The sequence below is a fragment of the Epinephelus fuscoguttatus genome, linkage group LG5, assembly GCF_011397635.1.
Source record: "Epinephelus fuscoguttatus linkage group LG5, E.fuscoguttatus.final_Chr_v1".
In the NCBI taxonomy this organism is placed as follows: domain Eukaryota; kingdom Metazoa; phylum Chordata; class Actinopteri; order Perciformes; family Serranidae; genus Epinephelus; species Epinephelus fuscoguttatus.
In genome coordinates, this window is record NC_064756.1 from 10,619,564 (window position 1) to 10,635,919 (window position 16,356).

The 16,356-nt window shown below is 42.2% G+C and overlaps 3 protein-coding genes across 8 annotated transcripts in view; 1 reads left to right on the forward strand and 2 right to left on the reverse strand.

Moving 5' to 3' along the window:
• LOC125889516 (sodium- and chloride-dependent GABA transporter 2-like) overlaps positions 1–4,321 on the forward strand; it is a 44,303-nt gene extending 39,982 nt beyond the window's left edge. Inside the window, exons 9-14 of one of the 2 annotated variants that reach the window (XM_049577568.1) lie at positions 1,586–1,698; positions 1,788–1,925; positions 2,104–2,206; positions 2,912–3,012; positions 3,186–3,356; positions 3,529–4,321. In XM_049577568.1, the coding sequence (XP_049433525.1) occupies positions 1,586–1,698; positions 1,788–1,925; positions 2,104–2,206; positions 2,912–3,012; positions 3,186–3,356; positions 3,529–3,621 (719 nt within the window). In that variant the 3' untranslated portion in view covers positions 3,622–4,321. The remainder of the gene's footprint in view (positions 1–1,585; positions 1,699–1,787; positions 1,926–2,103; positions 2,207–2,911; positions 3,013–3,185; positions 3,357–3,528) is intronic. The other variant, XM_049577564.1, reaches the window with a different exon arrangement.
• A 135-nt stretch (positions 4,322–4,456) lies between these two features.
• On the reverse strand, positions 4,457–10,467 carry LOC125889517 (CLOCK-interacting pacemaker-like). Of its 2 annotated transcripts, none has more exons than XM_049577573.1 (4): positions 10,162–10,467; positions 7,661–7,843; positions 7,153–7,352; positions 4,457–6,671 (listed from the first exon to the last, which is right to left on the reverse strand). In XM_049577573.1, exons 1-4 carry the CDS (start codon positions 10,262–10,264, stop codon positions 5,679–5,681), a joined length of 1,479 nt encoding a protein of 492 aa, XP_049433530.1. In that variant the 5' UTR covers positions 10,265–10,467; the 3' UTR covers positions 4,457–5,678. The 2 variants fall into 2 exon arrangements, with proteins under 2 accessions (XP_049433530.1, XP_049433531.1); XM_049577574.1 differs by lacking the exon at positions 10,162–10,467 and adding an exon at positions 9,791–10,015.
• Positions 10,468–11,669: 1,202 nt separating this feature from the next.
• On the reverse strand, positions 11,670–15,939 carry LOC125889518 (cyclin P). Of its 4 annotated transcripts, none has more exons than XM_049577576.1 (9): positions 15,759–15,939; positions 14,993–15,118; positions 14,632–14,701; positions 14,114–14,283; positions 13,814–13,912; positions 13,098–13,253; positions 12,692–12,850; positions 12,424–12,602; positions 11,671–12,216 (listed from the first exon to the last, which is right to left on the reverse strand). In XM_049577576.1, the coding sequence occupies exons 1-9, from the start codon at positions 15,810–15,812 to the stop codon at positions 12,048–12,050; spliced, it is 1,182 nt and encodes a 393-aa protein (XP_049433533.1). In that variant the 5' UTR covers positions 15,813–15,939; the 3' UTR covers positions 11,671–12,047. The 4 variants fall into 4 exon arrangements, with proteins under 4 accessions (XP_049433536.1, XP_049433533.1, XP_049433532.1 ...); XM_049577575.1 differs by having other exon boundaries at positions 14,114–14,286; XM_049577579.1 differs by lacking the exon at positions 13,814–13,912 and having other exon boundaries at positions 11,670–12,216; positions 14,114–14,286.
• Between the last annotated feature and the right edge of the window lie 417 nt (positions 15,940–16,356).

Consider the following 16,356-nt stretch of genomic DNA (forward strand, 5'->3'; position numbering starts at 1 on the left):
ACAGGAACCTTCCTCCTACTCCGCTCTCTCAGTGGAGACACGGCGGTTGAGAGGGCCGAGCGAGAGGACATTCCTGTAGTAGTTCCTGCCCCCAAATAGTACCAGGAACTTCTTCAGTGGAAACGGGCCTAAAGACAGTGGGAGGGGCGTCACAGCCAATAAATGTGTACACTGTATATTTGCATAAAGCCTTTTACGGGAGGGGGGGTTGTTTAGACATGCAATGTTTAGGGCACTCTGGTGGTGAGAATGTCTCATTTGACGCGCTGCATCTGCTCAGTCTCCTTGGTCTCCCTGCAATGGAGTCCCCATAAATATGGAATATGTCTCTGTGTAGAAAGATTGTCTCAATATGATAAGAGAATGTTAGGCTGTAATCTTGTCTCTCTGAGTGAAGAGACAATCTCCAGAGCAAGGCTGTTAGAGAACAATTCCAATCAGTGTTAATCAGTGTAATCACGCACATCTGGGACTTTTAAGCCCGTGCATGGGCCACATAGTGATGTGTCTTAAAGAGATATCCACGTCAACTGTCCCAGTAGGTCAGTCCCCGTACTCATGGAATATGTAGCTGTGTGGAGCAAGTCTGACTGTTTGGATTTAACTATACATGTATGTGCATGGCTTCCTTGGAGCATTGGTTTTACGCATTCTCAGAAAATAACATGGTGTGTCCGCAAGATGCAATATGCACATGAATGGTAGGGGCAGTGTTGGCAGAACAGGAGAAATAAACTCATCATTGTCACAGCCTGCTTGATACACACTATGAACAATGTTGCTTTGATCTGTGGTGATCTCAGACCTAACAATATACTAACCTCCTCTTTGAGTGTCGCCACTGTTTGTTGTTTACTTCATGCAAATCACAAAGTGCTGTATGATCTGAGTTATTTCAGCTTCTTCTTGCAACATGCATAGTACACAGGCAAGTATGTGAACAATGCCATTCAAGACGCAGCCAGTTGTCTGACCGGACAGGAGTTAAAAAGCTTTGCTGCCATCTTGAGGACAACTACAGACATGACAAATGCATTCATAGTTACTCAGCCCCCACAGCAGTGTGTGCATGGACTCACACAGTACATAAACTTCATGCACAAATTCACTTTCACTCATGTCCTCATGGTACCTCCCTTGTTGCTTCACTGTCTTCATGTCTTTTCTTTCCTACCTAAATATTTATTTCACATCAGTACAAGCTAGATTCCCTCAATCATCATCTGACTCTGATTCAGTCTGTTTCTTAGTCATTCAGTGCTCAGATTCATACTTCTAAATTCCATAGTGTACATGTAGTTTTCTGCAAATGTAATTTTCTGGAGAGACGCATGCAAGGAGATTTTAAGTGCCTCATCCTCCTGTGGTATTTTAAACCCATTTGTGATTTCCAGTAACTTCACCAGTCCCCTCGATCTTGACAGACTGAGGAGGTTGTTGTTTATGTTACTTGATTGATGATATTTCCATTGCATCACCATGTGGATGCATGTAACTGTTACTTTACAAAGTCATAGATGCTAAATAGATTAAACAACAAAGGCAGTTGGTAGACGGTGATGAATCTAGCATTGTTGTGTTCCAGGTCCAGGCTTGGCGTTCATTGCATACCCTCAGGCTGTAGCCATGATGCCCCTTCCCCAACTGTGGTCCATCTGTTTCTTTGTCATGATCATTCTCCTGGGTCTGGACACACAAGTAAGATGCACTCTGGAAGAACTCTTTGTGGAAGAACATGTTCACTTTTGGAAATGCACATATTGTGTGTCAACCTTTCCCTTGTGCAGTTTGTTGGCATGGAGGTTGTGATGACATCCATCATAGATATGTTTCCCACGGTGATGCGCAGGGCAGGCCGACGGGAACGTTTCCTCGTCCTCTTCTGCCTCACGTGCTTCTTCTCTCAGCTTGTGATGATCACTGAGGTCAGTATGTTGTGTTGTATGTGCATTTATTATTCATTAATCCATTATGGGGGTGTATTAGCTCCAAAATATAACAATCTATGTGTCATGACTTTGTCTTATCATTTTAACAAGATGCTTTCAGCTTATGACTTTAAATAAGCACATGTCTAATAGATGCCTTTGCTGTTGTCTCCAGGGAGGGATGTACTTGTTTCAGCTGTTTGAGTACTACGCTTGCAACGGAGCCTGCATCCTCTTTCCCTGTTTGTTTGAAACCCTGGCAGTGGGATGGATATTTGGTAGGTATGCTGTAATTAAAGGGGCACTCCAGCAAATTCATAGTGAAACTCCATGAATTTAGGGAATTCACTAAGTTAAAGGTTTGAAAAGATGAATCACAACTGAAGATATTGAAATGTTTTCACTAGCTGGGTGGTATTCTCAACAACTAGCAAACTAACCTATATGTATAAAAGTGAATATATTAAATCATTCAAAAGCATCTACTTGTATCCGGTCATTGTACTGATCATCAGGGGTGTAACAGTTCACAAATTTCACTGTTCGGTTCAATATGATGCAGTGGTGTCATTTCAAATGTAAGAAAACTATCATCATTTGGGCTTGTTTTTTGTCAACGCAGGAAGAACAGTCTTGCTGAAACGGACGTATTGAAGTCTAGCTAAAGCAAAATCAGTGACATCTTCCTTAACACAGAATACATGTTGAAAATACTTGTTGAAAACATTAAAAGACTGTAAACTCTGTCATGTTTAATGTGAAGTCAGACCGCCACGTCTGTGTCCTGGATTTTTTAGGTGTGCCTAAAAGTCTGCTTGACAATGCACTGGAGCCATCCTTAATGTAACCCCTTCCCTACTATATAAAAACTACATTACTACTGACAGTAGAGTGTGTAGCATCACTGTTGTTTCTACTGTGTGTGAACAGCAAGTTAACTATGTTACACTCCAACTGATCTTTCAACCTCATCTCCTATGAAGGGGCGGAGCGGCTGTATGGCATCATTGAGGACATGACAGGTGTGCATGCCAACCCATTCTTTAAAATCTGCTGGCTCTATCTCACACCGCTGGTCTCACTGGTGAGTTTGCTTTCAATGTTACATATCTGCATGACAAATAACCCCACAGCCATGGTCCTTGTTCCTCTACACCTGAATATGTCTTTGCTATTTATTTTAACCGTTGGATTTTTATGCTAGAATACATTTCTATACTTTAAAAACAACTTCTAAATCTGTTTTGTTTCTCTCAGGGCTCTTTTATATGTTCTTTAGTTGAGTACCAGCCTCTGACCTTTAATCGCTGGTACGTGTACCCAACCTGGGCATACGTGTTGGGCTGGGTACTGGCTCTCTCCTCCATCCTGCTTGTGCCGGGATGTGCGCTGTATAAACTGGGAACTGGGACTGGGAACCTCAGTCAGGTGGGACACCTGTGTAACTGACTGTGATATTTAATTTAAAAATGGCATGGTGTAATATAGGCCTTTTAATCAAATTTTACATCATCCCATTCGGCCATTTTAACATTAACAATTATGCAATAATTCAACTGGACAGTGTTAAGTTTTGTTAAATATTTCTCTCTATTTCCAGCGTTTCCATCATCTGTGCCGACCTGACCCTGACTACTCACTGACAGAGAAGACAGAAACTGAGTTGAAGCACATCATAAAGGACAATGTGTAACTGTTCACTACCAGTTGATATGAAACTTAACCTGATCCTGAACTTTTTCAACTGTATTCATGTGTCCGACAACTACGATCTGGCACTGAGAGCGCTGGTTACCGATTATGACGTCACTTTCTTTGCTTCTCTGCAGTCTACAGTCCAAAGGTCAAAGACAAACAAGACCAGTCTTATTTATCTTAGCTAGTTTAAGATGATCATGGATACTTATGTGATATCACTGCAAGTGTCGTGGAAGTATTAACCAAATGTAAATGTCCCACAGTGAGTAAAACAACAAAGTATTTCGACATACACATTTTCAATGTGATTTTTTTGCAGAAATAAATTGTTATCTTTTAAGTCACATCATAACTACCATTAGATTTCTTTTTTGATTAAAAATAATGAGCAGTTTAAGCGTGCTGATTCAAATTAGTAAGTTATCTGTGCAAAATGCTGCTGATATTTTAAGAGATTCCAGAAATGTATTTTGGAAATGCATCTGAAGAGAAATATATAATTAAAACAAGAGCAATAACACCGATTTCTTCCACAGTCTTTGTGAAAACATTGCACTTATTATAATTTTCTTGCCCTGACAAAGTCACCCATTAATTTCCAAGGACACCGAATGTGGAGAATTTTCTCTGTCATGAAGCTCAATGGATGCACTGGGAAGGAAACTGTTTTGGTGGCTTTCAGGAAACAGTCAATCACATGCACACATGTGCATCACGACCTTGGTGACTCAGTTTCCATGGTAGCGGCTGGATTATTTCAGGGACATGTGAAGCCATCGCAGAAATGCATTACCATTATCAATCTGAACGGATTATACACTGAAAATGTCTCTTCTTCATATGTTGTTTTATTTAAAAACCTTAAAATGATGAAGATTCGTTGTATAAACCACTTTAAATTTGAGAATGTGTGCACTGCTGGCTGTGATGTCTGTCATATGCACAAGCACAAAGAAATAGATGAAAAATCATTCCACATGCATTTAACCACGCAAAATACATTTATACTTAAACATTGTCAGACTCTCTTAAAGTCAAATACAAACAGTTCTCCATTTCTGATTGAAACAAATGACCACAAAACAAGGACAACAACAAAAAGGAGTATCGTCTAAGTGAAGACGGAAAACAAAGCTGCTCCATGAGAGGAAACAGTATTACTTCCTCCCCTGCAGATGCTGTGCTGAATTCACAGTCTGTGGTTGAATTGCTTCCGTTATTATGAGTGCTGTACTGGTAATATTGGTAATGACCACAATATGATAACCTTGCTCTGATAATGCAAAAACAAACAAAAAAAATCATGTGAAAGAGAGTTTTTAAGGCTTTGTTGGGGAGCATTTGGATAGAGGTCCTTGCAGCAGTCCAGGGTAGTGCAGTTTGTGATGTCACAGAGAGATTTTCTCCGCAGCACTCAGTGCCTAGTTGTGCCTCGAATCCTGCGTGTTTCCTTTATGGACCATTTTTCTGGGAGCCTTTGATTTTGTGTCGCTTTGAAGGCACCAGTTTTGTTTCTGACCATGTTTGGACTGCTGGCTCACTCTCCGGTACAGCAGGTCGCAAGAAACCATTTTCTCAACATTCATCTCCCAGGAGATGGATTTAAATATTTTTTTCCCCTGAATTAAACACTGTAGTGCCACCTGTGTGTGAGACAGTTTCATCTGCCTCCCAGGAACACACATTTAATTTTCACATAATCCTTTAAGTGGCTCACAGGCAGAGACCCTCAACTCATCTGTGTGGCTCTATAAAATCTGTAGTGGTAGAAGATGGTGCCTTGGGACTTAATTGCACTTTTGTAAATTCATAATTGATCAGCTTTCAGATGTTAATTCTGGTAAAGGAGGGCAACTGAAAACAAAACTGCAACATTCACAAAAAGTCCTAACCTCAAGTCATTGTTTGATTTCAGCTGACCTGCAGAGGTATTTCATCACAATCTTTATAAAACTAGGTTTAAATAACCAGGGATAAACCATTAAAACCACACATAATATCCCAGCATTGTCCTGAGTAATCTCTTTCCCTTTAAAGGCACTGCAGATTGTGTTAATCGGTGGAACTGTCAGGAGACATAAAGGTGACTTTCTCTGAGACTTTATCTCTGACCTCAGGCTCCCTGCCTTGTTCTGAGTTTGGGTGTGATATAGTAGTGAGAAGGCGAGATACCGGCACCTCTGAGCTCTCAACAGCTAGTGGCCCACTGACGTCACCTGTGGAAATATCTGAATGACACGGGATTTGAAAATGTTGCAGGATTTTAAGATTGGGGTACCTGCCAGACTCAGCCATTGCTTGGTGTACCTGCTCCCAGGCTGTGATACCACTAAGACTGCAGGTGGGGTTGGTGGCAGCCTGGCACAGCAGCTCTGTGTGCTGGCGAAGCTGGGCAATGTCCCGTTCAGTGGTGTTGCTCTGGCGCAGCAGCTCCTTCGTGCGCAGCGTTATGTCCAACAGGCCTGACTGTCTGAGGATTTCTACTGTGTTGAGGAAACGGCGATGGTGAGTACTGGTGGTGCTGTTTCTGTGAAGTCCTCTGGTTGTGAGGATGGAGGAGGTGCTGTGCAGACTGGACTCAGATGGGGAGTCCTGGCTCGAGGAGACAGTAATGGGACTGGAAGCGGATCGAGCATCTTTGGTTGAAGAGGAACATGGCAACCCAGAAGTTACCACTGATGATGTGTGTTGCTTATAAACATGCTGCTTGGGTAGACTGCTGGTCACAGGTGTGTCAGTGTTCCTGTGTTCTACGCACACCCTTTTGCTCAGATTCTGTGATTCATCGTTTGATAAAGCTTTATCAGGCGGCTTCTTGCTGGGGTGTGGTGCAATACGGGGGTAGGAGTTGAGAATGGGCAGGTATGTGCTATTCGCTTTCTTCCCTGCGCTGTTGGGCTTTCGCGATGAGGGCTTGTGAAGCTGGACGGTGGCCGGCGACAAGCTAGGCTGCTGGAAAAGGATCATATGAGTAGGACCAGAAGTGCCAGTTTCCCTGCTTCCATTTCTCGGGGGCAGCTGACCTCTTTTCTGGATCGTGTCTGGCTGATGGGACAGGGAAGAAGATTGACGTAAATTTAGTTTGTTTTAAGGGAATCGTATTGCGAGATTGGTTAGACATTAAATGTACTCTTGTTCGTCTCTGTTTTTGGCAGGGAAACAATGAAAACTCTTTACCTGTCCCATCAGAAATTCAGAACAAAATCACTCAGCATGAAAAATACAAAAAACTGCCAACACTCCCATAGAAAGAAGTTAGAGTATTTAAGTACATGTTATTCTTACGGTAATAGTCAGTCATCCTGACCTATCCCTGACATTTTGAAGCCTCACTTCGCAACTACATTTATAACATTGTTTCTTTATGCACCCATTTCATCCTGCAACTCTACTTGCCTCAGTCCCTCATCTATGCTTCTGTTAAGGACATTCTCTGGGGTACGCTCCCTCACTTCTTCCATTTCCACTTAGAGTTTAAGACAATCATTAGTCCTAACCTCACTGGCTGCGCCTTCACCCGTCTTACCTGCTTAAGCACCATGTTATTGATGATGTAGATGGGTTGGAGCTCATGGCCTGCTAACATCAAGTTAGGATTCCCAGGATTCCCTTGCCTAAGGTCTTTGTTTTGAGTAGGCTGTGAAGTTTCTGCACCCTCGCTGCCTCTGGACTGACTTTTTTGGCTGTGCTGGTCCTCCACATCTGTCTGCTGCCAGTCCGAGCCATCTGCAGAGAAGTTGTAATTTGATTATGTCCCTTAAAATTAAGAAACTAAGAATATAAATTGCTTCAGTTCCTACACGTCATCTGATGTGGATGTAAATATGTCAGCATAACAACCTCGTCGTGATTTCATTTCACTTCCAAGGAACTGTCCTGCCCATCATGTACTGCACTGTTTGTTCCATTCAGCTTAAATAATTATCACTACCTGATCTGACTTGTAAAGATAAATGGGAGTGGATGGGAAATAGCCGTAGAGAATAGAACTTGGCAAACCGATTTGTTCTTGTTTTTTTGTCACAATTACTCACCAGAGTAGCCAGAATCTTTTTCTGAGCTGCAGCGGGAGCCCCTTCCACTGGAGTCATCTGCGTCTTTCGCATCACGCATTGCCAACAGTGTCGTACTGTTGCTCTTATTTTTAGCGTTCTTGCTGGATGTAGCACAGGGACTGTGCTCATTCAAGCTGCACTGTTCTTTAGGCATACTGGACCCTAACAAGAGAATACATGATATTTAGTCTGTCTCTAAATGCCAAAAATTAACAGCATAAAAACAAAACAATGCACTGTGCTGGACCGGTGACGAGCTCGGATTGTACCCTGCATATCACCCATTGCATGCTACAATACGATCCAACTTATAATAACCTTGTGTATAGAAAATGCTCTTTTTGTTAATTCTTTATCACATAAAAAATATATGCCATCAAATAAACTGTTTTGAATGTGTGGGCCCCTATTCTGTGAATGGCTTGATGATCACTTTGATGACAATAATAACCACAGATTTAAACCAATGGTACGTACTTATATCACTTCATCAGCAGCACAGTTTCACCCCTCCCAAAAAAATCCCCTGTGTGTTAATGCTACGTAGCTTTTTAAAGACACATCATGTTCTTCCTCTTCCCTTTCATACTGGGCAGCGGTGTGTAAAAAACACTTTCCTGAATTCTTTCTCAATCTATTTGTGTGGTCGATTGCACAACCACTTTACACCACTTTAATAGTGTTTCCAATCGTTTTTTTCCACGTGAATCCACAATGGAACATGCTGACAGTTGTAAATTTGCCTTTGAGAGGTGTAACTGATGCAACCAATGCACCGTGACATCGTGTGCATGCCCACTAATAATACCTCGCAGATAATTTCTGCACAACATTCAGTTTCACGTCATGTCAATTATCAAAGTCTAAATTTGAGCATATAGCCTGTCTTTGATGCTCCTGCAGATATTGTATTACAGTCTACAGCACTGCACAATGTAGTCAGAGCAAAAACTTTTGAAAAGTCACAGTGCAAAAACTCTGCGAGTAAACATATATTTTGCCAACGCCCATGAGAAGTCAGAAGGGAAAAAAAAACAACTAAGCCCATTAGATAAAAACCCTTCACTCTGTTTACGTGCATGTGTGCACTTGTACATGCCCACCATGTATTTACATGGAGCCAGAGGAATGTGGGGGGTATGTGTTGTTTTGAGTCCATAGAAATAAAGTAAGCACAGAGAGAATTTATATTTCAACAAGATGTCTGCAACTCGTTGCCGCTGGGGTTAAACATTTATTAATTCCTATTCCTTCTCTCACACACAACTAACTGCATGAAAACCATCAATCTTAAAAGGCGTAGAAACTAAAATGACACTCCACATGTGTCCTCATATTTTTTCTGCTAATGTTCTCTGAGAAATGCCTGGGAACTGACATAAATGTCCACACCTTAATTCATAAATACTTTTTGTCTGTGTTGCTCTGCCTCCACAAGGGGTTGGCTGACCTGTATCCAATGGCCAAAGTACAAATCTAAATGCAGAAGAACAGGTAGTACATGGGTGGCTGAATCTACTGGGGATATTATCAGACAGACCGCTTACCACAGTTGACCCTGAGTGATATAAAATACTGTCCCATGCTCTCCATTGTACTGGGTTGACGGTCTCTTTGATAATCACATTTTAGGAAGCTCTGCAGTGGCAGAAATGTGCATTTGGGTTTTATGATCAGCAGTACAACTTCACTGCTCTTTCTCCTTTGATAATCACCACGTCTACCTTAACACAGACATTTTTCACTATCCTGGGAAATTTAGTTTTGGTCATTTGCGTACGATCAACCCGTGCTTCCGACATTTCCAGCAGTGGTTCCGTGAAGGCAGCACTTCTCGCCCTCAGATGAACCAGCAGCACCCCCTCCCCCTCCAACTGTTATGTAACACTCAACTTCAAGTCCGGTCCTCTGTGTAATACACTTCCTCTCACACTGGACACGAACGTACAACAAAAATCACATAATAATCAAAGTGGTTGGTCGAAATTAAAATCACATTATGCGTTGCTAACCTGCCAACATACATGTACAAGATGAAAAAGTTATTAATATCATATCTTTTTTAAAGCCCACATTTACACGCTCTCCTGTCTGTGGTGGAAAACTTACCTTGAAATGTAAAACTGCCAATTATTTCCAGTAACGGTGTTTTCCCCTCTTAAGCTCACTTTTAAAGCGCCGGAAAATGACAACGTTGACATGGAGCGTCATCTTTAAATCATTTTTGTTAGATTTATATTAATTCATTAATCATTTCCCTGTCTCTGTGATAAGACTACATTGGAAATGGGGTTGCTGTTCGGCAACGTCTGTCAGGTTCAACTCAGGTTAGACAAGACTAAAATTGTCATATCCGGTTGGTTTCAAAATAAAACGCACACATACAAAAAAGGGCGATTTTGCGAATGATACCACCTAGTCTGATAATATTCAGTTTAATTCAGAATCAGTTTGTTTTAAAACCATCAGTCAGTACGTACCTGCGCGTTTAACCGGAGTCGTAACTTCCCCCGCTTTTGTTTTGAAATCCCGGTGGCTAATGTCCGTTAGCTTGACGCCGCCATTTGACATAACCATAGACATAACCACGACATGTTACAAAAAGGGGGTCAAAAACATAATAAATATCAAAATATCGTGTCATTCAATCCTGTATGCAGATAGAAGACACACAACCGGTGTCCCACCGAAGACACAATTTAAAATGGAAGTGAAAGCTATTGTCCCGTTGACGTTACCTCAATTGAACTCAGAGGCCTGTTAGACTGCCTACCAGACACAGCGATCTCTCCGCGAGCTGAACACCCATTGGTCCATGAGACAACTGCGACAGCCAATCAGGAAGTAGTACACATGCAGCAGCGACTCGGATGAAGGAGACATGGTGCAAGTGTGCAGTAAACAAAGAATCTCACTAAGAAGACTTCTTACTTTAAAAGCTCACACTTAGGCAAGGCAAAGCAGCTTTACAGAGCAATAAAATATAAAGCAGAAAGGATACAGATTTACAATAATAAAGAGAAACAAGATCTAAAAGGTTAAATTAATGACTAAATGATTTAATATTTAAAAAAAAATCAAATAGAAAACTGGCAGACAAAAGGTGCAAAGATAACAAGTAGTCAGCAGTCATTATAGGGTGGAGTAGGTAGTGTAATAAAAGCAATGTGTTTTAGCTTCAAAAGGTCAGTTGGGGCTTGTCTGACATCATCTGGGAGGTTATTTCAGGTTTGTACTGTGTGATTACAAAACACTGCTTCACCTTGTTTTGCTCCAACTCATGGGACGGTCGGTAGGCCAGCCCCAGATGTCCTCAGGGTCCTGGATGGCTCATATATCACAAGCATGTCAGAGATATCTTTGGGTGCTGAGCCACAGAGCAATTCATACACAAGCGGCAAGATTTTGAAATCAGCTCTCTGAATGACAGGTAGCCCATCCAGTGTAAGGATTTTAGAACTGGAGTAATGTGGTCACTTAGGATCAAGCTGCATTCAGTAACTTGAATGCAGTCTGGAGTCATGTTGCTGGGTTTTATGCCAAACAGCAGCTGACCAGTGACCACAGACTTGCACACATATCCTGCATCAGCATACAGATTGCTGCTTGCTAGAATGAGCCTGTATACATGCAACAGCAGTGGGCTCATCTTGTAGGTGTAGGACGAGCTGATTCAGTACAGAATAATCAATTTTACAATATGCAGCTTGTACAAAATGTGCATTTGTTTCTTTACAGTTATTAAAAAGAAACACTCTTGATAAAAGCCGTACCAGCTGTCCAACATTCTCTACAGTGACTCCTTTGAGCCAGTCATCTGTCTGCATGCTTGGAGGATTGCACATGTGAGCAGACTGGCCAACAACGCAGCCCGGCCAACAACGCAGCCCTGCAGTCAGAAGGGGGCTCTGTTATCATGCAGAAATTACACAATTTTGTGCAAATAAACAGCTGAAACTCCAAACTTTGCAGCAGACACTTTATTTTTAACATTAAAACGTTCAAAATTACTTCATAAACAGCCCAAATCCTCTTCACAAAAAGACAAGACAAGGACACATTAATACAATTCAAACATTTTCTAAGCTGGCTGCAAGATAAGATCATAAAACAGGTGTGCCATTAAGTTGGCTAAATCACATACATGCAAAGAGCATGCAGTCCTTCTTCAAACAATGCATGGCATCAAGTCTTTCACACTTCTTCCTCACCCATTCACATGACAACTCTCGGGATCCACAGCAAAGAACTAATAGCCTTGGTCAGAGGCTTGGACCACACAGGAGTCAAGTCCTCAAGTGATACTGGTCTAGCATTTCTACCTTGAAGCTTCAGTATATAACCAAGTTTCTGGCGGTCAGGAATGTCAAGTGCATACACCCAGCAGACCAGCAGCGTTCTTTAGACTTGGGTGTCTGCTGACTTGCATGGTCTCTGGGGAGGAGAATTTAATAAAAGTAGCACAGGTCTCTTGGGTGTGGGCCTTCGCTGCTGCACTGGCCAGAATCTGCATGATCCTCAGCAGGGCAGGCTCACTGAAAAATCAAAGCATACTAATTAAAAATTGACAGGTGGGATGGATGCTGACTAATATACTACAAAAAAACCCCTAGAAGGTAAAGTGCATCTGTGATGTTCCACAGAGAAGCCAGAGCTCAGTAACTACACTGCTGATGATGCCAGGGGTAAAGGCTTTTAAAAAGGGCAGGAGGGGAGTGCAATTTATGAGTCAATAAACAAACCTGCCAACATGAATGCTGGAGGCCAGACACCAGGCAGCTTCCCCTTCTGCCGTTGGGGGCTCCTGCAGAACTTGGCGGGACATGCACAGAGCTGCTCCTGCCAGCTGCACAGGCAGGAACACCACACACTGGCCCTCCAGGAGAGACAGCTCCAGCAGATAACGAGCCATCCACACCACCTTGTGGCAAGGATGACACAAGATCTAGTCATACTGGAAAACAACCTCGACCCCTCACACAGGACAAAGAACACACAATGCAGATCTACCTTAGCGCTGCAGCGAGCAACGGAGGCAAGGAGGAGGAGGAAATGCAGAGGGGAACAGTAGGACAAATCAAACTTCAGCCCTAGGAGGACTTTGCGCTCCATTCGCAGCAGCTGACGCTTTGTATAGGCGTGGTCCATCATGTAGCAGAGTGCAGACACCTGGAGGACAGAGCACAAAGGAAATATGTGTTTTCTTAGAACAGAATTTTCATTGTTACTCATTACTACACTAATTTAAGTCTAGGTATAAATGAAATGAAATCTAAAGAAATACTTTCTCTACTCAGCCAGAAACAAACCAATCATGGATTATTTAGATATATTAAGCAGCAGACAGACACCATTTGCAGTCAATCCATTTTAACATACTGTAGCTTTATTGTCTGGGAGGGCTGAGTCATCTTACCTCAGGGAGGAGACACTCTTCCTTCTTTGCAGCGAGGAAGAGGCAAACCATGCCGAGGAGCTGCAGGTTGACAGTGGTCACCTTGATCTGACGCAGGGAGCGGTTGAGGAGGTGTACGGCAAGATAAAGGGTCTCTTCCTGAAAATGCATAATTTCCTGGTGGGAAATAAACCAGGCACACAAGATTGAAAACCATAGCAAACAAAATGAAATTAAAAAAAAAGAAAAGAAAGAAAAAGGAGCAGTTTGACAATTTTTGGGAAAAAATAGATTTACTTGTTTTTTTGGGGGGTGGGGTGTTAGGAAGTCACTGTGCCTGGCCGAAAAAAAAAAAAAAAAAAAAATATGGTACACCTCCCGGTAAAACTACATTTTTAAATGTTGGTTTTTGCACTGATTAAATTATTGAGATTTATAGGTGCTGTTTTTTTTTTTACCTTTGGACAATACCAGGCTAGCAGTTTACACCGTTTCCAATCTTTATGCTAAGCTAAGCTAAGCTAACCAGCTGCTGGCTGTATCTTAATATTCATTGTACAGACCTGAGTGATTTCATATTGTCATACTCTCTGCAAGAAAGTGGAAAAGCGCATTTCCTAAAAACGTCAACCTGCTCCTTTAATGTAGCCTCACTCAAGTTTATGATTCTTTTTTACTTTGACACTCAGGACAAATACAGCCACACTTTTACTACAGCTTTGTTGTGTGAGACTCACATGTACTTGAATAAGCCAGTCAACCAGGACAGATTGAGTGGCATAAGTGAAATGCCGGGGCAGGTCAGCGTTTGGAAAGGAGTGTCGCGTTTGAGTTCTCTGCAGGGTGAAAACAGATGAACAGGAGGCACACACTAAATATTTAAAGAGATACAGTGCGACAAGTGTTTGTGCCAATCTTCTAGGTTGTCCCTCTTGTATACAATTAGTGGCATGATGTGTATATAGCATATTTAAGGGATTATGTTCCTTCCTTAGGAAGTACCAACCCTTGAGTGACTTCTGTTCATGATGTCTTACCATCATATCCAAGAACATGTCCCAGGCGTACATCCGGTCCCATATGAGGCCCAGTTTCTCCAGTGCCGTCTCCACTTCATGGCGCAGCAAGCTGGGCACCAGTGCCTGTAGGCTGTGAAGACCCTGCAGCCCAGGAGGGTAAAGAAGCACAGGCTCCTCCACACACCCATCTGCTACACGGGATGGAAAGGAGGACAAGGAGGAATAACACAACATGCAAATTATGTTTCACTCGTCTTTTACAACATGATAAAATAACCATCTGCCGCCATCTGAGCACTGAATCCCAAATTTTATCCAGAAAGAGGACTGCTTGTACAGGCCATCACTCTGATGAACAGTTAATATAACATGCATATATCTATCAAATATAAACCTAATAAAGCTGATTCTGATTTTTCATTTCACAGCAACTGTCATCCAAATGTAGGAACTTCTGCTATCCTCATATTAAGGGTGTTTATTTGAGACTCTTGTGTGAGAGGAATTTTTAAATCCTTTGGTATCTTTCACTTTACCAGCTGAGCATGTGTCTTCATGGAACCCCATGATGATGCCTTCACTTGTTTGCGTCGATAACCTCCTTTCCTGCAAACAGACATCTCCTTACACACATTCACTTGGATGTGGCATTGTTATGATTATGACAGAAAAAAAGACTAAATATTCCAAGCTGAGGCTCTAAACCAAATCAGTTCATAGTGAATGAAACAGCTCATGTTCATAGATCAGCAAGACTACAAATAGCTTAAATCCTGACCTTCCTCTAGACACACAGTCATCATGGAGGACTCATAAACTGATAAGTTATGACAACTGCAATGATGAGAGACACTGTAGTATGTTGTGTGAAGACAATAAGCAGGAAGGAAGGCGTACCCATCTGCGCTCTGGCTCCATTTTTACAGGAGCCATCCTGGACTCGTCTACTTCTACAGGCTGCCAGCGATCGATGGGCCCACAGGCATTAGACCAAGTTCTTAACGGGGCTCGCCTCTCATCCGCCTGCAGGAACAACAGAAAGTCATTGCACGCGTACTAATGTGACTCTGGCCTACCCATTTATTTTTCCAAAGCTGAAGCAAAAATATCTAATATCTTTGAAAGTGACTCAGGTTTAATCTTTGTATAGACATCAGTTACTATCAGAGGACAGTAATGTATTCAAATATGTGCTAAAACAGTGGTTTATTTCAGGTCATCAGCTACTGAGGTCTTACTCCACCCATCTAATCAACACCTGGGATCATGGCAGGTGGATGCAATTAGTCTCCTGACAGCACAAACATGGAGCAGACCTGTAAAGCCTATTTAGAGTATGACCATAGAGAAGCACTTCTAAAAAAAAGTATGATTATTTACACAGCTTAAATTGCAAAAAAAAAAAAGTGCATGTGACCTTCAGGCAGCTGTAAATATGAGATCAGGGTAAACTTCCCCAAATCAATTGCTCAATAAATGTTACTATCAGCCACTGATTATTTAGAAAACAGTCTAAATGAACAGTGTCATTAAGGGAAATGAATAACCAGTTGCACAGGACTACACAAGCGCCTGAAAACTGGCACAGCACTTCATGCCTAATGTTTTTATTTCCATGATAAAGACTGGGTCTGTTGATCCCACTGTGCAGACTGGTGCTCACCTTCTTGTGTAAGTCCAGCAGGGGCTTGGATTCGCAGAAACCAGTCCTGGCCATGTTTCACAGCCGGAGACAGAGTTCCCGTGATGGGCCGCTGCAGCTACTTATCCACAGGTGTCGGCGGAGGCTTGGAGCAGAGACAGCGACCGTGTTGCCTGGGCAGCCGCTAATAAATACAGGTGGGCCTCACTGATTGGGGTGGGGACACAGGTGTCAAGGGAGACGGGTTGGCATCCCGACTTCCGGTCCACGACCCAGAAAGAAACGTGTTAAAATATTTGACGTTTAAGTGACCAAAAGTTCGGGCGTATTGTTGCAGACTATGAGTTAGTGTGACCTCACTAATGCTCCATAATACAGCAGTATTGTGTAGTGTTTTGCAAAGTGGTGCAAGTTGTTTGCAATTATACAAATTTATGATATGAGGATAAACCCCTTGAGATCAGTTTAGTTTATTAGGATTGCATTGCAACTTTAAATTCGTGACAGTGCACATATGCATCATCTGGTATTTGAGTGGGTCCCAAAACAGAACAGTACAAGACACAGTTCTATGACATTACTGGAAACTTGTGTAGTGCGGTTTAATGCTACATATACA

Bases quoted from the DNA above. Each gene is read 5' to 3' on its own strand.
- LOC125889517 (XM_049577573.1), bottom strand. From the start codon at position 10,264: ATGTCTATGGTTATGTCAAATGGCGGCGTCAAGCTAACGGACATTAGC. The intron at 7,844-10,161 runs GTACGTACTGAC...TTCTCTTGTTAG, and splicing joins GACTCCGGTTAAACGCGCAG to GGTCCAGTATGCCTAAAGAA. The intron at 7,353-7,660 runs GTGAGTAATTGT...ACTTCTCTGCAG, and splicing joins AAAAGATTCTGGCTACTCTG to ATGGCTCGGACTGGCAGCAG.
- LOC125889518 (XM_049577575.1), bottom strand. From the start codon at position 15,812: ATGGCCAGGACTGGTTTCTGCGAATCCAAGCCCCTGCTGGACTTACAC. The intron at 14,702-14,992 runs GTACGCCTTCCT...GTCTGTTTGCAG, and splicing joins TGGAGCCAGAGCGCAGATGG to GAAAGGAGGTTATCGACGCA. The intron at 13,254-13,813 runs GTGAGTCTCACA...ATTTCCCACCAG, and splicing joins ACTGGCTTATTCAAGTACAT to GAAATTATGCATTTTCAGGA.